This window comes from Ptiloglossa arizonensis, chromosome 11 (assembly GCF_051014685.1).
Source record: "Ptiloglossa arizonensis isolate GNS036 chromosome 11, iyPtiAriz1_principal, whole genome shotgun sequence".
Classification (NCBI taxonomy): domain Eukaryota; kingdom Metazoa; phylum Arthropoda; class Insecta; order Hymenoptera; family Colletidae; genus Ptiloglossa; species Ptiloglossa arizonensis.
In genome coordinates this window covers 13,735,551-13,760,097 of record NC_135058.1, presented here as the reverse complement: position 1 = coordinate 13,760,097, position 24,547 = coordinate 13,735,551, and the positions used below count along the sequence as shown (strand labels likewise).

At 46.2% G+C, this 24,547-nt stretch overlaps 1 protein-coding gene across 5 annotated transcripts in view; it reads right to left on the bottom strand.

The window, feature by feature from the left end:
- Positions 1–24,547, bottom strand: part of Ten-a (Teneurin-a transmembrane protein) — a 990,045-nt gene that overhangs the window by 604,813 nt on the left and 360,685 nt on the right. For all 5 annotated transcript variants that reach the window (XM_076323558.1, XM_076323557.1, XM_076323560.1 and 2 more), the window contains exon 4: positions 14,895–15,140. In XM_076323558.1, the coding sequence (XP_076179673.1) occupies positions 14,895–15,129 (235 nt within the window). In that variant the 5' untranslated portion in view covers positions 15,130–15,140. The remainder of the gene's footprint in view (positions 1–14,894; positions 15,141–24,547) is intronic.

Here is a 24,547-nt window from a genome sequence, read left to right as displayed (position 1 = left end):
GTAGAAAATATTGTACGGAGAATTCGCGAACAGTCCGATTGTATATTTACAAAATTTAATTTATTTACCTTCCGATCGTCACGTTCTCTGTTTTTCAAAAACGAAGAACAAATTTTATCCGTACTATTGAATCAGTGATTCGTGATAGTTCCACTTCCCCTGGATTGTAACGATTCTTCCATTTATTAACAATAGTACGCGTTGTTGCTCGTGACTTACGATTAGGAAACTTCCAAAGTGGAAATCATTTTCTAAAATTTCTGCTGCGAGCAATTTCTCTTCCATATTAAGAATAACCTAATCTTTCTTCGTACCGAGATAATTTCAATTCTCCGTAGCCTCGTTTTCAATATTCTTCGCGTTTTCAAAGTTTTCTACTCAGGGTATTGACTGCTACTAACAACGACAGGGGTAGCGGAGAGAACCCTCGATAACCGAATAAACCTTCCCCGAACCTCTCTCGAGAGAGAGTCGACCAATAGCTATCGGAGTGGCAAGGTCACGTGACTGATCACGCATACCGAAAGATAAACAATGGTCTCCGGTCTGGACCGTAGGTTGATTCGATTTCTTCGCCGCGTCGTCGAGGTGGAGCGTCTCGAAGATGGGGCGACACGACCAGTATCCGGTGTAAATATTTTAAACGCGCGATCCATTAGACCTGCGCGTAATGGTCTCGAAAGTATTAAATCCGTTCGAGGACTAAACAAAGTTACACGGGGCCCGTGCAACGTCCACGGCTGGTAGCGACGCCTACCGTCTTGAATTCGATCCACCCCTGTAGCGACAGCAGCCGCAGATGATGGCAAACTGCTAATAGGAAGCAAGTTTTAAATGCGTGTAACGTAATAACGCGTGCATTAGGCGACTACTATGGCGTCGGGCGGCGTCTGCGGCGGCGACAACGATAGCGGACCCATTCTCTGTAAGGGGTAGTTTGCCTGACAACTCGATTATACGATACCGGCCGGGCTGAGTGGCAAGTGGTGATATATGGCGCGCATATACACGCCGGCCTCTGCCTCTGAAGTCACTTAAAATAATGAGAAACCCGGTATCGGGTGGCACGCTTGTTTTCGCTCTTCTTTTTTCTTTCGGCCTTATTGGTACCGCCCCGTTCTCCCCCTCCAGCTGTCCGTGGATATCGACGCCCAGCCTCTGCGACGTTGTCGCTCTCCTCGCCAATCACTCTCTCGAGTCGTCTACCTCGCGCCCGAGTAATTACGCCGCCGCGGCTGGTTTTTAATCTTAATAAAAGAACCGACTATAGAAGCGGACGAGACCTACCCAACGTCCCTTCCTACCGAGTGGATAACGAATTCACGTCCGTGAACCGTGTAACGACCGTTGGAACCACCGAACTCCCTTTCGACGCGATCGTCCAACTGACCGTGGTTACCACCGACGAGGGTTCACCCAGGACCTGAACGTTCGCGTCTCAGGAACCGAGGTACCGACCTGTTACCAACGACCAGTGAATTTTCGGGGCACGTTCCAGAGCGGCGATTCCTACGAGGGGAGAACTCGATCCGTACCCCCCCCCCCTTCTCTTCCGATTTTAAGCTGCTTTTGCAGGGTGGTGGATTACAGGTCCCCGTTAGTATAATAGATCTTTGTGCGAAATGTTGTACGTAATAACTAGATAATTTTGGAGATACCGGTAATTACGGTCGGCTGTTTTGCAATATAGAGGATGTTTCGAGGTGAGTGGAGTTTGCGAGGATTTCACGAGGTAATGGTGGTCGAAATGTTTCCTCTGTTTTTTTTTTTGACGAATCCTGTGAGGTCTGTTTTTTTTTTCGTATCTATGTGGATGAAAGAGAAATATGTTTGCGATTTGAAACGAACGAGAAGATAACGATTTTAATTTTCTACTGTTTGTAATTCTACCTTTATCGTTGAAAGGAAATGAATATGCGTTTGGATGTACTTTCATCTAAACAATCTCGCTTACCCATTGAAAATACTCTCACGAGGAGAAAAAATATAAAAATTGTAATTTTCATTCCTGGTCGCCCGACTTTTGTTTATTCTGTGATATTCTCGACAATGACAGTAACGATCCGTGTCGTGGTATCGAGGAAGAGATCCGTACTTTTATCGAGGAAAAACCCGTACTTGTATCGAGGGAGAGTACCGTACTTACATCGAGGAACGACCGTAGCGCGCTCTCGCGGACTGTAGCGTTGCGTTTCATTGGTTCGCGAGTATTTTCGTGCACGTGATCAAAAGGAATGTCGGTTCGCGCGAGTCGCCGGGCAATGGAAAAAGAATTCGGGTCGAGTCGGTGTGGGGCCAGGAGAGCGTCGCGCTCGATCGACCCGCGTTCGATTTTCACCCGGCGGCACGCAGAACGGTTTAATTACTCGACAGCAATAATAAATCCAAAGAGACGTCGTCTTTCCCTCGGATCGCGGGGGCAACGTTTCCTCGTTAGGGTAACCTGACCCGCGGCGTGTTTATTTTGCCGATGAGAAGCCGCATCCGCGTAAAACGAGAATGATATTTACGACCGGGTCGGTATGTAGACCCGAAACGAGCTTTATGATCAAGCTGCGCGCGAGCACCGGGTGCCGAGGGGTGGTCCAGTTAGGGGGACGGGAAACGAGAGATGCGTATCCAGTTCGTAATTTGTGCGTGGCCAGTAATTTCGTTCTTGCGCCGACTGCGATGCCTGTTGCTTTGCACCGGCGCGATTTTCGAACCGAGGACACGGCCGATCGACCAGAATGGAGTTTGCGATTGGAATTGTCGACCAACGTCGACCAATTTCGCTTACGCGGCTCCTCGTTTCGCGTTAGTTCGGTTACGTAGTTCAACGCAACCGAGTAATAACGGTGTGCAAATTCAACGCGAGGGAGCAGGATCTAGGCTACCGTGTCGAACGGATCGCGTCCATTGGGACGGTACACGATTCACATTACGAGTACTGTGCACTCTTGACGAGAAGTCCTGCGGAAGGAATGCGGGTCTAATTGGACCGAGTAGAAGGAACGCACCTCGACTTGCAAGGGAGAAGTATCGAAACCGATCGAGACAATGCAGGTACTTTAGAACATTTCACAGGACATCTAGTAAACTGTAAATAGTACTATAGGCCGATAAGAAAAAAGAAAGTTCGTAGTCGTATATTTTTCAGTTGGCACCATCTATTTCCACGGTGCTACTGTTCGTTGCTGGAAAGATGACCTGCTGGATAACACAGGGAGAAGAGAGACACCTCGCTGATTCTGATCTTTGTCAAACGACGCGATTGGTAGTAGAGGAGAACTATTTCGGTCAATGATATAGGTATAGGCGTGGTTAAGCTCCATTCCTTCTGTATGTCATCTTTCCAGGAACGCACAGTATACTTGTCGAATAACTGTGCGATCAATTAGGAAAATACGCGTGTGCCTTTCTACATGTATCCATAAACCCTAAGTTACCACGTTACAGCCAATCAGCAGTTATGCCATCTTTTCAACGGCCAACAGTACATCTCGCAAGATTGTTCGGAAATCGGAAACAGAGGGTGTTTCGCGAGAGAATCGTTCTAATCGGTCACATTGTTGATCGACCGAGGACAAGAATCCTCGTAGACCTCGCGGCCCTAAATTCTGGAGTTCTCATCAGCGAGAAGGTCGCAAAATACGCGGAACGATGGAAGTGAAGCGACTGCGGAAGATGTAAATCGTCAAGATAGCCCCTATCGTCGTCTCAGCAACGATCTCTCGGTTACGACATTTGATCAACTACAAAAAGCAGCGGTGCTGGTAGCGTGCTATACAGCAAGGAAGTTCGCGAATATCGACCAGAGTGAAACTGTCTCGGATTGTAAACAGCAAGGACGGCGACAACGTAGTCATATAAGTCCAATCCTGATGTTCGAACGCAGTTTCGAGTCGTACTTCGGTAATGTCCACGCGATTCTTGCTACCGTTTACTTCTACGGTGACACGTGAGTAAGAACGTCCGTGCGTCTTTATTGCGCCAGAGTTGCGCTTACTGTTTCTATTTTAGCTAAGAAATTTCAAAAACAACGAACGGATCGTTTTCTCGTAAATTTAAAGACAACGCGGATACTTCGGTGTTTCTCGAACTCTCAAAATCTCGAAATCTCAAAGGAACTTTACTCTCTTAAGGCTCGTTCGACGCGGTACCTTTATCGCGACCAATTCCCTCGTAAATAAATTTTCCAAATAACGAATCGGTAATTTTCCCGTAAATACGTGTACAGAACGCGTGTATTCCGATACTCCCGTTTAAGTGATCCATGCGGTGGAGTTGAACGCACTCGCGAGCCTCGAGTATCTCGCGAACGACACGAAATCTAGACGCAGTCCGGGCTGGGAGATTTTCAAGGAATCCGGCACAAAGACTGGAGGCAGCTTGGTGCGCGCGCCAATTTGCGATGTAACGTTGCAAATAGTTGGCGGTATGCGGGAGCGGCTCAAAGGCCGCCGGTAATATTCGCATGACGTGGATAGCAGATGAACGGTACACAAGGTAGGCCTACATAACCATAAGCACCGGTACACGAGCCCGCGCAGCCGGCTTGCGCCGCTCTATATCGCGCAGCAGGCGCCACCGCAACACGGTCCGGCACATTGTGCCAGGTACATATGTACGTACCTGTATACGTTGCCAATAAATTTTCCTACAAATCCTCGCCATCCGCTTCCTTACGCGCCGCTGTGTACGAGCTAACGATCACTGCTCGTCATTTAAGGGTGCGACCCCGGTTTCAAGACCGTCGAATATTCATGGTCCTTGAAAAATTAATCGCGACGGAGCGACACGTTTCGAAAACTTTCTGCCCGTCGAACATAAATTATTCAAAGGGTGCGAAAATATTTTTAGTCCTCCGCGAAGTTGCTTTCCATTCAAAATGGCCGCCTTACCCGAACCAACGCGGAGAACTTATCCCCGGGATTTAGTTCAATTTGAAATTTCATAAACGACGCTTGTTCATCGAGTGCATTTTCGTTCGCTCGCGATACAATTTGAATGTTCCAAAATGGCGACAATTTTACATTTTATTTACATTTTTTACCTACTTACGTATTTCAAAAACTATATACGTAGTAGGAATATTTGCGCACGAGCAATTCGTTGAATTTTTAAACGATCGTAATCTTGCATTGTTCGAAGAAAAGGGTAAGTCGAGTGTTCGGGTGCGAGTCGATCGTATCCTCGATCGAGAATAACTAAATTGTGAGTGAGGTTAGGGTTGCGATTCGAGATTCTTCGATCGACGAAGAGGCTCGATTGTTATTACTCGCAACAACGGAGTTGGACGCGGGTTCCCAAGATCGCTTACCAAGCGCTGGCAGTTGCAGGCAGTTTCGGAGGATATATCGGTGGTCAAGTGGAAATAAAACGTCTGTGTCGCGGGATAATGCCCGCCGTTAATATCGAACAACGACGCGACCGTCTGTGAACGCAGCATGGCCCGTGGATTTGCTAGCCGACTTCTAAAACCCCGTCCAGTTTTAAGGGCGGGCGATAACGCGCGATTCCGTGTGACAGCTGGATGGGTTCTTTGAATTTGTGGGCGAAACCGTCGGACTTGGAAATTTGTAGGGTCGCGAATTAGGCGTTCGAGTGTTTCGAAAGACTCGGACCTCATTAATCGCTGGTAGCCTCGTAAACGAGGATTCTCGCTCGGTTACGTATCCCGTGCAACCCACGAGAAAAAACCGAAGGATTTTGGCCGAAACTTTGTAGCACTTTGGATTAAAAATACTAGAAGTGCTAACTCAAGGATGGTTAGGGACAGGGAGAAGTTAACAGACATTGAACGATGTAAGAAATTAATGTGTGTATATCATAGATTGTAGAATCTTTTACTTCGAAGTAAAAGTTTACTTCGAAGTGCCTCCGGAGGCACTCTTCTCGGTCGCCAACAGTACATACGTATTACCGACAGCTGATCGATGGAGAAGTTACGATCTCGAGAAGCTCTTTATCGGCGAAGGTGACAGAAAATTTATAACTTCCAGGCCTGTAAAGTGTCTTCGTAGAAACACGAACCATGACAACTGTTACCTGTCATTGGTGGAGAACGTCGAGGAGCTGAAAATCAGCGGAGGTGGTAGAGAATTTATATTTTCGAAATCCGCCAAATGTCTTCGGAGGAACTCGAACTACGACTACTGTCACTTACTTCCACCAGATGACGCTTCGAGAACCAAGTATCCGATTCCCAAGTGTCTAGAAAATATCTGATCGTTCGTTCTTGAGGACTCGCGACCAGGGTTGCATCGATTCCATACCCAAGTTTTGATCCACTCGAGAGACATGGATTCCTAATTGAGGAAACGTCCCGAACGAAGAAATTGGAAAATGCTTCCAACGTTCGATCAACCATCGAGGAATCTTCCCGCCCTAGAACAGCGACGTAAACGCCCCGTGTTATTGTTCTCCGCGCGAGAGTGAGTCAATGGAAGCTTCGACGCGGAACAAAGGTCACGATAACCTTCGTGCGAGTCTGAAATAATTTAACGCTTCGATACAGCGTCTAGAATCCGAGCGTACGTATTCAAAGCTGATCCGCAATCTTGCGTCGCATATAGATCGCGGCACGAAGATAAACGTGGCCCGGATACACGGCCTCAAGAAAGGTCGCTGGAAATTTACCGCGACCCTCTGTCGACGCCCGCGTAAAGACAGATACACGTCCGCCGATAAGATTTATCAGAGTTTTCTTGTTAGACGGCGTTGGCTGAATCGCTGCCCCGCCTCCGCCCTCGTCCGACAGAAATTCGATCCGGCGCATTTTAATGAACCGTTCGCCGGGCGATAGAGTGATTTAAATGGATCGACCGTCTGTAACACAATTATTCAAGAGATCGGTCGAGGAGAGAGCCTCCCTGTAATTTGACGTTCAAAGCGATTCCCAGACACGTGAATTTCGATCGCGCGATCAGACGTCTTTAAATTATTCATCCCTCCTGAGAGGCCACGGACGCCGCTCCTCCGTACCCACCCCCCACCCCCTCTCTCCTCGAGCTTCTCTTGCGTTCCACTTTAGCATTCGGGCGAAAGAATAAGTGGAAACGACGCGCTTTCTTTCCCTGGTGAACTTTCCTATTACCTTCTAATGACTGCTACCACCCCTACCAATGTTCGCGAACTTCGGTCACCTAATCTCGTACGTTCTGCGCTCACGGTCTCGGCGAGGCTCGCATACATGTCATTTACTTTAATCCCGAGTTAGGAGCTCTGTTAGGTATGTTTTCTACGGGAGTGGAGAGGGCCACCCCTCCCCGTGGAAATTCACCAGCCGTTGGCCGCGTTAACTAATTATCCAAGCGCGACGCTCCATCGCGAATTATTTGTGGAATATTTCAGCTACACGGTTCTTGAAGTTTAACGTTCATGGGACGGGTGACTTGTTGGGAAAGCGTCGACGGTGCGGGGAGGAGAACGATGCTTTCGAGTTGGACGACGTTTTTCCAAGAGGTCGAAGATTCATCGAGCATGTATTGCTCGAAAATTTGGAAAGAATCCCCGAGGGGAGGGGCTTGGATTCTTTAATGCAACGTTGATTCTTCTTACTTTTCTGCAGTTGTTTCTAGACGGTGTTGAACGACCGATTTGCGACACTGCGTCTCGTTGCGTGGTTTCATTTTCGCCACGCCCCTCGGGGATCTTTTTCAAATCGACGAACTATACACGCGTGTTCCGTTGACAGAGAGAGGGTTAGAAGTTGGAGCGTGCGTTTTTAACGAATCGTGTATACAATTCTAGATCTTAAATTTGAATCTTTATCTCTTCGAGATATATCTTACTCTTGGGGGTAATTTTCTCCGGACCTTTGGGATACACGAAATTCGAGAAACGAGTGGAGTGTTGGACTTAAAATTGTGAGTGTTTCTAACCTGTAATTTGAAGCACGCTAAAGAAACGCACGACTCAATTGTGATATTAATAGACAAATTATAAGAAATTTTACTGTAAGTTTATCTGATGTATATCTACGTAAAGGTGCATATAATTTTTCTCGGTATATAAATCACTCGTATCTTAATCTACATCGGGGAACGAATTATTTGATCGTATCTCTTGTACGAGTCGAAAAAAAGTCACGTATTGCGACAAAAAATTGTTACACGTAACGCGTAATGACTGGATAGAGTCTAGAGGTGGATTTCGAACATAATTTCGGAGTTATTCGAGAATGTGGGGCCGCGTAGAAATTATTCTCGAAACACTACGTATAAAAATCGCGGTGCGGATACAATAATCGGCGAACAATTGAAAATGATTGGTCGAAAACGTTTCGGGTACCGTGAGTCGAGTACAATCGTGTTCGATTACGCTTTAATTGGTCAATATGCGCAATAATTCCGCCACGGGTATTTTTCCCTATAATGTTCGAAGGTTTTTCAATTCTCCGCAGCAGCGTCACGGATCGATACCGCAAAGCGTTTCGTTATCGCTCGGCGGAGGGAGGGAGGGGGTGGAAAAAAAAGCCAACGGAGTTTAATTCTTCGTCCCGATCATTTGCATGTATCGCGGCAGTATTTCATAAAGCTCTGAACCTCCGGCGGCCCATTAAAAATTTATTCTCGGCTTAACATCGTTTCCCGAGATCCGCGAGAACGTGCCCCAGCCGCGGGAGACTATAATGCGTTGTAAGTCGAAAATACTCGGAAGCTAGAATGGAAAACTCGAGTTCCTGGGATGTCTTGATTCACGGCTACCAAAGTATCTACGAACTGCTCCGTAGCGATGCGTTTCGTGCACCGAGTACTCGTTGTAACCGACAAAAATTAAGTTTCTTGTCGTTGAATCGTTAGTTGTTTATTTTGGACACAAACTTGGCCCATTTTTGAAGCCATCGTATCAATTTGGTAACGTTTAAACGCGTTCGATACCATCGCCCGGAAGGTACGCTCCATTTTCTAGTATCTCCCGTTACGATTCAGCTCGCTCCAACTGACCAAAAAAAAAAGAAGAAAAAAAGAAAAAGAACTATAAAAATGTTATTCGCGCTGTCCTGGCGCGCACCCGTCGATTCTTACTCCAACGAGAGTCACTTGGGCGTTATTCGACCGAACGTTGAACGTTAACGGTGAACAAGTACGTTATACGCGGCGTTCGTCCGCGCGCGGAGTCGACCGGCGCAGTAATTAACGCCCGAAGTTCCGCCGCGATTCGCCATTGTAGCTATATCTGACCGCGTCAAATTAATAGTCCACGGCGTCTATGCGAACGCGACGCGGAAAATCAACACTTACAATGCCGCGGGAAGCTATACATTATCCCGCGCGTTATCGGCGTCGCGCGCGACTGGGATGGCGGTGGGAGGTCTGGTGGGTGGAGCTGCGTGTCGGGTGGGGTGTAGGGGGAGGCGGGGTCAATATTTTCCATACGGAGAGCGTAGCGGACCGTGATGCGGCAAACCGTTCCCGGTGTAATGAGCTGACAATGTAATGTCCGAAGTGAACACGTACCCGGAGACAGGACCCCTCGACTGGACGTCAATATATTGATGACTGTGCGGACGGAGATTAAGAGACGCCATCTATATTGACGCGAAGCATTGGGGAATCTCTACGGTGTAACGTCGGGACGCCCGGCCCGTTGACGCGGAACGTTATTAAAGCTTTACCTCCCTTGCCCTCTATCCGACGACGCTGAGAGGAGGCGAGATCGTAAAAGGTATTCCGATCCGTGATATAAGACGAGGCCGCGACAATGCCCGGGGAGTTTTACGGACGACGGGCTTCTCGCGTAACGGGGCTGCCAATCGAGGGTAACGCGATCCACCACTTACACCCTCGCGGAACGTAACGGCGATACTTAATAAAATGTCCCGCGGATTATTTTTCACGGGGTGGTGGCTCACATCGGGCAACCAGCCGTTGAATCGACGTTACCATTAACGGAACATAATCCGTGAGTACGACGTCGTCTCGTTCCAGGAACGCTGGCTCGCCAAAGACGGAAAGGATATCAATGAACCACCCACCGCTCGTACCGCGATAGGTGGAGGTGGGAGTGGGAGTGAAACGGGTGGGGCCAGCTTTCCCTTCCGCGAACTCTCTCGGTCACGTGGCGATGAATCGATCGCCAGGGAACGCGATCCATCGATGCTCGTCAATTATCGCCGGCTCGGAGCGGACAGGGTTCCGGAGGTTAATTAACCGCGCGATTTTAAGGCGGCGGGCGATCGCGCCTGCTTCGTAACAACACAGGATTTCACGTGGTCCGATTAGAAACACTCCTGCGAGCGTATCGATTACTTTACCCTTTCGTTTGGAAAGTTTTCGCGATTACGGAATCGAAGGATGCGCGGAGGAGAGGGGGATGGAGACGCGCGGAAGGTCGAGGAGGATGACGAGGACAAGGTGTTATCGAATGCCAGATGTGTCAACATTTTTAGCGCCAATGGAGCTTACGAGGTCCGGAAAATTTCTCCTTGGAGATACTGCTTCGTACGAGTTCGAAATTGCGTGTAAATATTCATAATTAGAGTAACATCGATCGAACAGCGAACGTCGATTGAAATTAGTATTTGTTCCGAATAAAATCACCCGTCATTCGAAACGAAAGAAATTCTAACGCGTATCCACGTCTGGAACGTTCTTTGGACATCAAAGCGGGGCGAAGCGACGAAACGGTGCGACGTTCGTTGCAACTCGGTCAACCGACTTCGTTTACCGCGCGATCTTCGATTCGACTTCCCGTTTCCAGGGACGTTTCATCGATTCGTCTCGAAGCCGGACAAAATAGACGAGAATGAAAGTGGGAGGGGGCAGGTTACATCGGGGCGAACGAGGGAGAACTCAATTAATACCTGTGCTCGGTTTATACTATATTTCTTGGTTGCGGTATCAAGCGAGCCAGCAGCCTACCTCGCGTCTGTCTGCATTTGTTCCAATTCACTTGCCGCCGATTACCGCTCCCCCTCCGCTCGGATCTCACCCTCGACCCCGCGTCGCAGTTCTCCATTTTCATCCCTATTCTCCCATTTCCTCTCCCTTCTGGTTTCCCTTTCCCTTTCTCTCGTTCGACGACTCGGATCGACTCGACCGTACCAGCCTAGGCTAGACTAGACTAGATTCGATTCGGTGCCGCGCTCAGTGTCACGTAACCGCACTTGGAGCGTATCGAAAGAGACGATGTACCGGTTGCGAAACGACTCGACTCACCGCCGAGTCGCCTCGAGCCTTCGCCCTAAACGAGCCAGCTCCTCGTGTTCCACACCGCGAGGATCGACCGCCGGGTAGATCGATCCAAGTGGCAGGATCGAGCTCTCGCCGTGGTTATTCGTGCCCGTCGATCGATATCGGACCGAGACCAACGATTCCGGGTCCACGGAAATCTAGCCAGCCAGGAAGTCGAGAAACCTCGTCTTGGTAGCGAGAACTCTGACTGCCGCGTTATGCATATACGATCCGGCCACTTTCGGAATCGGGTAACGTCTCGCTTATAGATCGAGTCCGCGGCAAGGATTCGGGATCGGGTAATCGCGTTAACCGACGTTTGTATTTCTTTAGCCCGAACGACTCGTCGACTCGAACGTCCATTGTGCATTTAAAAATCTGCGTTGAACTTGAAAGCGGGATATCGATGCGGTAGACGTTAATGCTTACTGGTAAGTTATGTATTTTTAATCTATCTTTGTGAAAGAATTATCAGGAGGTCGGTGAGTTTTGTACGATTAATGTAAACCTGAACTTTTACTATTTTTAGTCGCACTGTTACACTGCCCGCTTTCGAGTTACAACATTTACCCCGGATTTGAGTAATTGAATCCCCCGTTGTTTGCCCAGTGCAAACGATCCATTGACCGAACGTAATTCATTCGTAATAATTCATTGGCCCCGTATCGTAACAACAACCGCTACCTACCCCGCTTACGAGTAACTGTCGGTCTCTCTTTCGATCCAGGAGCGATCTTTCATTCTCCCAACGATACATTGTACTTCCTCGCACGATACTCAACTTGCACGACAGTCTCCACAATGATGAATCAACCCGGTAAATCGAAGTGTTTCACTCATTGTACAGTAATTTGAAAAAGAAAAAAGCGGGTGAGTCGATTACGCGACTCTATCGTGACGATCGCGGGAAAACCCAACGGACGACGCACGAATTTGTAGATTTAATCAGAACGATCGCGCATACCCGAGGTCAAATAATGGTCGTACCTAACCCGGACCGAGTACGCGCGATATTAAACTATTATTTGCGCAAGTAGTAATCCAAATAATCCGACGATGATAATGCAGTTATGCGGCGCGCGATATTTATACGGCTAGCCGCGAACGAGTAGCGTAATCGATACACAGTAGAGGGGGTGGACCGGGGGTGTTTTTGGGGTGGTTGGGAGGGAGGGGGGAGGGGGCAAACGAGTCGCGAGCGAAGTAAACGCGATTATTCGCGGACGGTCGGCGTTGCGTCGCGCTCGAGGAGAATATTATTTTTAAGGGTTTGTTTACTCGACCGCGGCGCGACGACGGAGCGGGGCGGGGGCGGGGGAGAAGGTGAGGGGGATTGGAGACGACCGCGAGACGCGGCCGTGGAAAACGCTCCGCAATCTGGATTCCACATCCGAACTTAATATCCGGCCGCGCTCGTAGACGACGCGAGGAGGTAAAACTAATTTCGCAAATCCTTTAATCTACGCGTTTGCCCGTGGGGGTGGGAAGGTGGCGGTGCTGGTGGTGGTGGTGGTGGTGGTGGTAGGGGAGAGAAGTCGAAGGAAGATTAAGGGAAGCGAACTGAATGGGCGAGCTCCGCGAGCGTTTGATGGAATATGATGAACGAGCCACCCCGAACTTTATTATTGGCGGTGGGAGATCGAGTCCGGGGAAACAAACAAAAAATAAGTTAACGCGCCTCCATCGACCTGTATCGTGAAACCGTTCCTCCGAGACTCGTTTGTTTCGCGGGATGACTAAGTGGACCGTAGACGGAGAGAAGTTTTTGGGGATTTTTAAGCCTTTCGGTACCGAAACGCGAAATCTTTCGCGCACTTCTGTGTGCGGAAATCGATTAGTCGCGTTCAGTCAGTATGGAGTACGAACGCCTATCAGCGTTCGTCGCACAGCCTGGACAGATTCGAGAGAGTGAATTTTAATACTTCGACAAGGGTAGTTTTGAAAGTGACTACCGATTGTAGCGAAAGGTAGAGTGATAGACTCGCATTCGCGATAAGCGTTACTGTAATTCGAGTCGTCGATCGGCCAATTTTGAGAAAAATTGATACAATTTTTTAAAATTCTGAAATCGAGTATATTCCCACGATGAAACCAATCCCACGTATGTACGTGCATGTATCGTTTTATCGATGACGATTAAATCTGCTGAAAAAAGTAGACAAATTTGAGTGACTTGATTCGAACCCAGGATAAAAAATGTGCAATCTACGGGATAGTCATTACGTTACAATGATTATTGGTGCGAATCATTCCGCGAACATATGTGATTATATAATTTTTCTATGAAATAAAATTTTCTATTCAATTTTCATGTCTATTTTTCTCAAAATTGGCATGTAGAGTTAAAAGTACTCTGTCAAATTTTATTGTTATCGGTGTATCGTGTCTCTCAAGTGACATTTTTTCATCTCGTCGAAAGCAACGAGGAGATTTAAGGTGCTCGAGTTAAGTGGAACACCCTGTATTGCACGAGTAACGCATTATGAACTTCGGGAACTTGAATTCGACACGCTTCCGTAATAATCGCTTCGTCTTTCGCTCGGTGATCGTCAGTCGGTCGATCATCTTGATGACTTTTCGCGACAATGGAAAATTCTCCGTAAGAGCTTCTTCAAAAGTTTATGGAATCTGAAGTTTGTTAAAAAGGGGACGGTAAAATGCGTCTCCGGAAGGAAGAAGTGTATTGTGACTATTTTAATTTACTCAGTTTCGTTTTGAACTTTATTCGACGAGAACGACAAACCTTTCGCAGCGACCTAATAATTTAAAGTTCGCGAGTTCCTCATTAAGTCGCTCGTTAAACACCGTTTCAACCGAGGTTTAAGAACGACCGAACGAAGGACCATCCAATCAAGGCTTAGGAATCGAATCGTTACATTAATTCCTTTCGTCCAGCAAGAGGAATGTTCGATGGAGTTGCCAACGGCGCTTCTACTTAACGAAGTTAATCGTTTCGGTGGTGTTCGTTTTGCCACCGCTGCTCGTTACGTTCCGGCTGTGTCGCGTGGACGTTAAGATCGAATCTTGTACGTTTTTATGGCTCGTCTCTTATTGCTATTGGCGCTTCTTCGTACTTCCGCTTACGAGACTGGTTTCGAACACTGTCAACGCACAAATCCGAGTACTTTGCGTAAAAACTTTCTCAAGATACATCGTGTCGTCCACAGTTACCATTTTTGACAAAAAAAAAAAATTGTAGACTTATTATTCGTTCAGACAATATTTAGTATCGATATTATTCACGTCCCAATACTTGAAATTAAATGAATCTCACACGAGTATCACAAAATTAAATATGTCCTAGTAAATGATAAAGCTGATTACAGAAATTTAGTCTACACAAACGATTATCAAATTGAGAATCTTTCTAGAAAAAATATTTCTATTGAATTTCATTTTTACAGATTCAGCTACGTCTCTCATATGTATTGCATTAAAATTAATTAATTCGTCGGGATCGATACAAACTACCCTCCTTCTTCCAAGGAAACCGAGCAACTCGTTTCTCCAATTCTACCCCGGGCATGAACAATTCGGTAAATTCCCATTTCGCCCTAACAGATGGGCCAGCAACTCCTATTAAACACTATTCTTTCTTGAAACATGATTGAATATAAGGCGAGTTCGTCAGAGTCTGGCGCAACACCAGCGTCCGCGAAACTTTTCCTCGTACGTCTAGCGCAAGGTTACAGGCTCTCGATCAAGGTATCAAACATCAATTATATCATCACTCACTTCCATACTGCTGCGCCAAGAGGGAAGCGAGAACCTGGCCCGGGCTACGGGCACCTCTTCCAGCGGACGAAACGGAGGCACCGCCGACAGCGTGGCGCGAGTTTTCCTCGTCGTCGCTGCTCGATTGGGCACTGGGTCCGTAACCGCGCCTCTCTCGCCATTCCAGGGACCGTTGACGGCGCAGTCCACGGCCCCCGTTCCCGGGACCACGGCCCAACGTGCCCTCGCCCTCCATCACTGCAGCATCTGCAACCAGACCAGTCGAACTTTATCATTGACGGTGAGAGATCGGCTCGAGGGAAAGAAACAAGGAATAAATTAACGCGCCTATTTATTAATGCGTTAAATTAAATTATTTATGCGTTCGTTTACCAAGAGTTTGAAATTTTAAAGATCGGATTACACGCAAGATATATACTCACGTCCTGAAATATAAACTTTATTATTGACGGTGGAGGATCGAGTCGAGGGAAAGAAACAAGTAATAAGTTAACGTGTATATTTATTTATGCGTTCGTTTATCAATCGTTCGAAATTTTAATGATCGGATTACATGAAAGATATATACTCACGTCCTGAAATATAAACTTTATTATTGACGGTGGAGGATCGAGTCGAGGGAAAGAAACAAGGAATAAGTTAACGTGTATATTTATTTATGCGTTCGTTTATCAATCGTTCGAAATTTTAATGATTGGATTACATGAAAGATATATACTCACGTCCTGAAATATAAACTTTATTATTGACGGTGAGAAATCAGGTCGAAGGAAAGAAATAAAAATGAGTTAACGGGCCTATTTATTTATGCGTTCGTTTACCAATCGTTCGAAATTTTGAAAACCAGATTACATGAAAAATATATACTCACGTCCTGAAATATATACTTTATTATTGACGGTGGAGGATCGAGTCCAGGGAAAGAAACAAGAAATAAATTAACGCGTATATTTATTTATGCGTTCGTTTACCTATCGTTCGAAATTTTAAAGACCCGATTACACGCGAGATGTACACTCTCGTTCGAGAATATTAGGACATTTTTTTTTTAAGATTTTTAACGATCGAGTAATTCGAATATTCAGTTGCTTCTAAATCGAAAAATTCAACGAAGTTCGACGACCTAAAAATTGGCCTAAAAATTCGAAGGCTCGTTTTTTCTCTTTCTTTCTCGTTTACTTACCGTTCGAAACGATTACACCTTTTACATACACGGGAGAGACTATACGAACGCGAGGCGAACGAATATAAAAAGTTTAAGAAACGGGCAAAGTACAGCGAGACGCGGATTATAAGTTTGCGACTAATTTACTTATAGCACATCTAAATACGTAAACAGTTCCACGAAGTTTTAACAGTGAAAGACCTAGCGGAGAAACTTCAGACCCTTACCATTTGTTTTCCGAGAAATCTAAAATTTCTCCGTTACTACGGACCAACGTGATTGTTTCGTTCTTCGGGCAATTTGATCCGAAACGGTGAAAATAATACGAGTGGACTCGTTATCGGAGTTCAAAGCGATGATCGACGTGGGTAAAAAACGGTTGAAAATTTAATTTGCAAATAATTTAACACGATAGGTACAACACGCGCGCCACGACGACGACCGACATTTAAATAAATGTATTACACGCGACAATTTCGTACATTTCAATATTATAATCCATTTGTTTCTGCTCTGACTGTTACCGTAACAGTACACTTTAACTGGCATAAAATTGTCAACCGTCATTGGTCCGGAAATAATTGAAATATTATCAGATTTTCGTAACTGTAACAAATTGTATTCTCTCGCATTTCACCGGGAACGAGTACTACGCGTTTATCAAACTTTTCATAATAACGAGGAAAAAAAAATATACGTACAACGAAACGTATATACTCGACCAGGTGAAAAGATTTGCTGGATATTTTAATTTCGTTCGAATTGTTATCGTAAAAGGTATCTCTCGCGCGACGAATACCGGTTCCTTGAGTGTGGATATCGTTTTACGGTAAATAGCAATTAATGTTGTATATATTTTATTTATACGAATAAAAATAAAAACGACCGTTGGTGGAGAACTCTGGAAACAGTGAAACAGGATAACACCTCGGCATCAAACAACGCCGGCTCATTAAGCATTCATGGCCGCCGATGGGAGTCATTCGAGGTCGAATGAAATCGAATTGCGCGCTCGACATTCGCCGATATCAAATACGGATAATTCCTGTTTCGACACCGACAGACGTGTTTGCGTCTAGACCACGCGCCGTGTTTTGTGTAACGCTTGGAATTTTGATGTACGAAACAGGTAACGGATCTCTAAATATTCTAAGTATTTGCCGCGTATATCGTTCGCGAGATCCGTTCCGCGTAACTAGACCGCGAAATTAACCATCTGCACTTACAAAGAACATTATTCCCTTTCGCTAGCAGGACGCGAAAATAAATCGTGAACTGCGGGATTATACAAGGTATCTCATTTTAATAACAATAATAATAATAAGTCTTCATTGTGCCAGAGTTGTATACGATATGAAATGCAGGACCGAGAAAAATACAGACAGAAGTGAAGGTAAATTTACATTTTCGATGAAAGGGTACAGTTAGTTGTACACTCGTATTAATCTTTCGTTCGAAACTATTTTCAATATCGCTAACAATTGTAACAATAGTTGGGAGAATTGATCAAAATTAAAGTTAAACCGACAACCTACCCTTGGGTTAATAATCTAAGTTGGAATCTAGGAAACATAGGAATATCACAGTGTATTTGCAAACACAATAGAACGTTCTCAGACAATCAGTTACTCGAGCGTTTCTTATCTCGTAAAGCTAACGTATTTCGGTTGTAATAGTTTCGGGGTTAAGGTTCAGTGATGATTTAGTACTAATGTTATTCATAGTGGCGGAGCACATTTTCGGTGAAATTATTGAAACGATTTCAAGTTCCGAGACAATATCGTGATAATCGAAAACGTAAAACAAGCAATTCCCTAAGTTTCTTCGTAATTTCACGATCTGTATAACAATGTGTCCTGTGTATGAATTCATACTTACAAAATAACTATGACCGTACTACACTGTTGCTCCTCACGTTGTCACAAGTTCGAGACCGAGTCAATTCTAAAAACAATGACTAAAAAACCGAATCTTTTCTAAAACAGTTTCGGAATGAAGTTAGAATCACTACGTGACAACCTGAGAGACAGTACTCTATAACCGATTCTTCAATCTCAGTGACCACGTCTATTCTCCATATGCTCCAATGGATACTCTCACAAAAATACTACACCTAGATAAAGATATTACATCGATGACTATTCCGTTACTTGTCAATGTTCCACAACTACGAAGATGACTCCGAAAGAAGAAAGTTTACGATCCGCACTCTTGTGAAAGGTCTCCGGTGAAATCTGGACAGCGCCTGTTGTTTCATACTTTCGCCAGATGTCACTTCGGGTACCGTCTAGCCACCCAAGTACAAGGAAAACATTTGCCAGGAGCTTGCATACCTCGCTTCAACCGAGGGGAGGTACTTAAGAAATACCACTCGACGCGTGGAGTGCTTCCTGGAAGACTATCTAAACTCGGTCTAAACCGTGAAAGATTCGGTGTATTCGATTACCCTGGCCGTGCACCGCGACGAGAACGGAGTTTCCACGGATCAATAACATCTTGAGTGTGTACGGGATCAGATAATTGAGTGGCGGATACCTCTCGAAATTCCCATGGAGACGTTCTCGCGGTGAGTAGCTCTCCCTTGATTACGGAGACAGCCGATTGATGCTCGTGTAGGGGGGAGAGGCTACGATCCCGGTAAACCGATCGACAACCTTAAGATCCACCGTTGTTCCTTCGACTATGAAATTTCGGTTCGAGAATCGCCACCAGGAACAGAACGTACCCACCGAATTCTCCGAGCCACGCCTTCGCGACGACTGGCACTCGATATCGGTGCTCGAACGTGGGTAATTTCGTGGTCGTTCGCCACCGTGTTCAGGTAGTTTCCCCGAGAACTTTACATGCCCCAGAAACGTACGTTTCAATTTCGAGCACCCGCGTCGGGTCAACATCTCCGACGAGCAACGAATAAATATTCAAACCGGGGCCGGAATATTTATTTTATTTCTATTTATTTGCCGAGCGTACACGGCCTGCACCGCTCCTCCGCAGTGTACATCATAATTAACACGAGTAACCGGGTATGGACAGGAGATAGAAATACAATTTCCATTTTCAACCGAAAAGCGGGAGAAAGAAAATTTTTTACTTTCCGACGATTTTACAGGTGGTCCACTCACGGATCTGAATTAATCACCTCAATTTTTTACCGTTGGGTATACCCGAAATTGTACCACCACCATCACCACGAAGCTAGACTCTTTTTTCTCCGTCGGTGTATTCAGAACGAAGAGAAACAACGATGAGAAATTACAGCGATGGACATCGCGCAAGGTACCGGGGATTCTAGTAATTTTCATTTCGATTCGATGGTTTCGTGCCAGGGGAGAAGAGTATTACAGAGAGATTCGTATATTTAAAATATCGGAGTTGTTTCACTGGGCGTTTCCAGTCGAAGCTGGGTGGCTTATCAAAATTCGAACGCGTCGGTGGAACAACGTCCACGGGAGCGTTTCCCGCGCGTCGCGATTCCAAATTTATCGCTGAATATCCCGCGGTGTTAGGCGTCCCGTTAATAAATTTCAATGCGTCGCGGAGCCCAGCGAGGGATAAGCCGTCCTCTGGATACGTGCCCTTATGCATCGCCGGGCACCTCTCCAGAGCCACTTTTCTCACTTGTCTCAATAGCGGCTAACAGGTCGCATCCTCTACAGACGAGGGTGCTTTATGATGTTTTGTTTCGGCGGCCCTTCACCGCCTCCTTCGTGCTCGGGTGCAAGCGCGCCGGGAACTCGCCAGGAGACTTGTCAAACCGTAAGTGAAACGAAAAACTCGACGATGAGTTAACGAAGAACGCCCGAACTCGCTCGAGATCCGCTTCCGAGGAACGTGGGGACAGTGGTGGGGGTACGGGGACCTTGAAGTTGGGCCCTACTATGGTTTCGGCCGTTGTTATTATTTACCAACGGTTAAGAGGTACTTTCGTAAGTTTACAGGTATTTAACTGTCTTGGGTTCTATGCGAAGTATCTATGTATAGCCTGGCACGGTGAGAAACAAGTTTCGAATGCGCGTGCGCGAACCGGTGACTGCGATCGGTGCGCAGAGTCCTCTTTTCTGTCTTGAAATCTCGTTCGTGATTTAAGAAATGTTGTAATATAGTGTTTGCTCACGTGATTGTATTTTGGAACCGTGCAGGTAGTGGTGGGGGTAAAGAATAACGTTGAAGTTGGGTCTCACTCTGTGATCAGCACACAGTTCTCTTTCTTTTTTAAAAACGTTGCAATACTTTGGGATCGCTCGGCGTCTGTTGCGCAACATAGAGTTTGCAAAGAATCGTGTATAAAACATGGTCGTTAAGACCGTGAAGAACGATACGATGTTAACAAGAACGTAAATCTTTGAAGACTTTGCACTCGACGGTGCTTCGTCCCGTTAAGTGACAAAGTATTAGAATTTGCAATTAGGTTACTCGACACGGGTAGGTAACCTTGATTAAACTCGACCGTCTCGATTCGCAAAATTCCCAAAGAAAGTACACGCAGACGTTTCGCGTCGTAACTTTCGATTCGGGTAAGAAAGAAATTGTCATTTCTCGTCGGGAGGAGAACGATCGTATCGCAAATAGGACACTTTATGGTGCATCGTTTACGATCACGGTCTGACCCCCCATTGTTCGTTTCGCGTATTAAGAACAGCATCCACCCTTTTAATAGAACACTTCATAAGGACCCATAAACGCGGAGTACCCAACCATAGGGCACTCTTATTGCTATAACTTATAGCACGTGGCATTAACGGCCGATAATATGACAGTCTTGTACAATATAAAAAGTTTCACGTGGATGGCGGTGTCGCGTAGCTGCTGACTATACGAAGGGTGCTTGACATTACAGTGCCTTCTTCCACGACGTAAAATGTTAGGCTTTATATAAAAAAAGAAGGGAAAAAAAAAGAAAGAAAACAGCACCGTGCGTTCCTTTATGAAAAGGCTGGCGCTGGATGCTCCTTTAACTGCCATTGTAATATTTTCTAAGAAAAAATTGGGTTACAGCTGCGTTTACGAATCCTTTTACCTCCTCCGGGGAACAATATCTCCCTTGTTACGAAATACTCGAGTACTTAGATACACGGGTTTGATAATACTAGAAATATTGGGGTAGCCATCTTGACTGCTTTGCAACCTTGTAAATCTCACTTCACCTCGGGAAGAAAAGAGCAGGAGGACTGTTCCGTAATATCAGAAATACAGGGGTAGCAATATTGGCTACCTTGCAACCCTGTTACACCCGTTCCTCTTCAATAACGTAACTAGAGGAAGACTGGAAGCAGCAAGGTTGCCGAAGTAGCTATCGTGGAACTATAAATCGTGATTGCACAGAATCTGCTAATAAAATTAAATATAAATTAATCCTACAGGGAAACGCAAGACAATCTGATTCTCAGCGATTACAATTTAGGTACAATATTTTACGAAGATATCATTTCTAGATGTGAGAATATTTTAAGACTTCTAACTTCTGTCCAAATATTTTCTACTGTGTAACTTATATCCAATATACAAACGTATTCAATAGCACTTACGTAAGCGCAATATTTGTCAATTATCAGGGTAAATAAGAACAGTACCGGGAACTAGATAAAAGATGAAACTTTCAATAATATTTAACCCCGAGAAACCGATCCAATATTATTTTTTAAATAAATTCGAGCTAACTCGCGATCTCCGGAAAATATTACGTAATTTGATTCACCGGCGTAAAGAAACTGCACCCTTGCTAGGTTCGAAGTTGAGCGAGTTACCTAATCAAAGGTAACGATACAGGGTGTTCGTTCTATAGGTTTTTGTACGCAATACAATTCTTCAGTCTTCTCCAGTAGCGAAGGTGTAACGACCACGAGGACCTGGTCCAGAAGACAAATTGTCGAGACCCTTTATGATGGCTTCAAGAGATTTGTCCATAGTGGACAGAAGCGTGCTCCGAATGGCGATCGCTACACGGAAAAAGTAAACGCTGGTAACAGGAAAGCTCGTTTCAGAAATTACTCTCTTCCTCCGTTTATTGAAATATTTTTCTCGAAATTACAATTACAGGAAACACGGTACGTAATTCTCTGTCTCTTCAAATTTGATACGATTGCACTACAATTGTTCGCGCGCGAGTGCGTAAAAGACGAGTGGCGATTAAAACGGAGTCGCTCCGAAGTGAACTTAAAAATTCGTTGGGAGAGTGTATCGCTGTCTGTGTCACGCTTAGGGTTGAATTTCTTTCGATGACGATAAATGCTTGGTAGTTTACGGAACCGTCGCCAGGACTGTCGCAGACAATTGCCACGAATGAAGGAACTGTTGGTCGTAGGCGATGCATTCGGTTCCCTTATGAGAGCAATGCGAGATCGTCGTTAAGAAAGTATCGGAAAACTTTCACGTTCCGGCTGGCTCGTTGCCGTGAAACGAGGGCAACTTCTTGGCAATAATATACACGTGTGACCCACCTCAATAATAAGAATAACTTTTTCCCTAATGCCGGTGCCCGTCTTGACGTCGGATGCGTCCAACGAATCTTCTTACCGGCTCCTCGCCCACCCTCTCGTCCCGGCTCCGCTCCGCTCCGCGTTCAATTACGTTTCTCGAGTTTCACTCGTGCGTGAAATATGACGACGCTCTTGGCTCGTCGGGCAAACAATGCCGCCGACGACTCTAATTTCCTGGATAAAAATGGAGACGGATGTAAGCGGTAATTGTCTCGGTCCTGTAATTTTCTCGGAAATTTATCAACGCATTGACGTTTCGGGATTTCGACGCGGCCACTCGAGCAACATTTTCTCCGAACCCCCGGAGATGTATCTCGAACGTTTGTTTCGATGGATAAAATAAAAGAAATTACAACAGGCACGTAAAATATATAACGCAAACTGCGCGACCGGTAGCGACTTAACGACCGAATGATTTAACAGAACGTTGATATAAAATACACGGTGAAAGTTGTTCACCTTTTTCCGCGTGTACAAGTTTTCATTTGTAAGGATACATTTTTCAAAATTTCTTTCAAGTACAACACTGTTCTTTTCTGTTCGTCGAAAGATAGAAATATATCATCTGGATTAATATTCAGAGGATAATTCCAACAAAAGACACCTAAATGGACACAATAATATAAATTCGATACAAAGGAAGATGTTGTAACGCCTATAGGCGTTGACCGCACGCGCTGTACCGATCGATCGACCACCTATAGCAACGAAGGGGGGTTGATCCAACACGGACTTAGAACCGACTTGCGAGAGATTCGAGGATCGAAGCGGTTCGTTGTTCGAAAGATTTGCCGCAGGAAGTTAACAGGGTGACCCAACATCGAAGCTCCGCTAATCGAATTCGAAGGACACCCGGTCGAACTCCCTCTCGAACGATAATGCGAACGCACAGGTAACCGAGGACGAGGACAACGTCGCGGCGGAATGTTAAGCGATCGTTGGATTCCATTGCATCTCCAGGGTGGCGCTCTCACCTCCGTAAACATAAATCAGTCTGCGCGACTCGTACGTAGCCTCTTAGAAAGGGGTTAAAAAGCCTCACCGGGTACGGAGTCGCGTTCGCGCGCACCTCCGCAGAACCGCCATTGCGGCGTGTACACGTAAAACCGCGAAAAGTCGCCTCGTAATACCCCACACTCGAGAATATAGTGGCACTCCGACTTTCAGACCACGAATTCAGTCTTAGAGAAGCCGTGCTATAAAAGGCTTTAAGAGTTTCCCCGTGTTCGCGCGAATTGAGTGGGATTTGCATGGCACGTCGCGGCGGGAACGCCGCGAGAAATGCAGCCCGAGTTTTTAAACGGCATCTAATGAAGCCAACACCCGGGGACATTGTTCAACTCTTCCGTCGACCGCGAAGGGAACGTAAGAAGGGCATCTGAATGCATGAAACATAGACTCCGGGTCTCCCGCCCTCCCACTCCCCACCTAACCTCAAACCTCATCGTCCGTGGCCCCGCGAGAGCGAGACGGAGGTTTGCATATTCATCGCCCTCGTCCTCGTCAACAGCGGGGAGGGAAAAGGGAGCCACGGTTTGGATCTTAAACGCTAGACACCTCCTCTTCAGCCTTTTACACGTCCCCGCCTTGATATCGCCACGTAGGATAATTATGTCTGTCCGTAATCTCGCCTCGACGTTCACCGTACTCCAGACGCCATTTTCCTTCCCGACACGTAAACGGTCGCCTCCATCTTCGATGACGATCCTTGGTCCCGCGAAAATTTGAATACCGGCTGATTACACTCACGCGGCGTGGCGCGGCGCGGAGCGGAGCGGCGTATACGCGACGCTCGCCGAGTGTTACATATACCATTAAATTTTGCTTTGCACGCGACACGCGGATTTCGCAATCGCGTTATGCATATGCCGGGGCACGCATCGCGCGCGGAATACGCTCGCGGTGGGAGTACGTGACGCAGAGGGTAATGGCGCCCCGAGCCTTGAACGACAATCGCTGCAACGTTGAGCCAATAAAGTGTAATGGGTTTCGATTTGTACGTTCGATGGAAT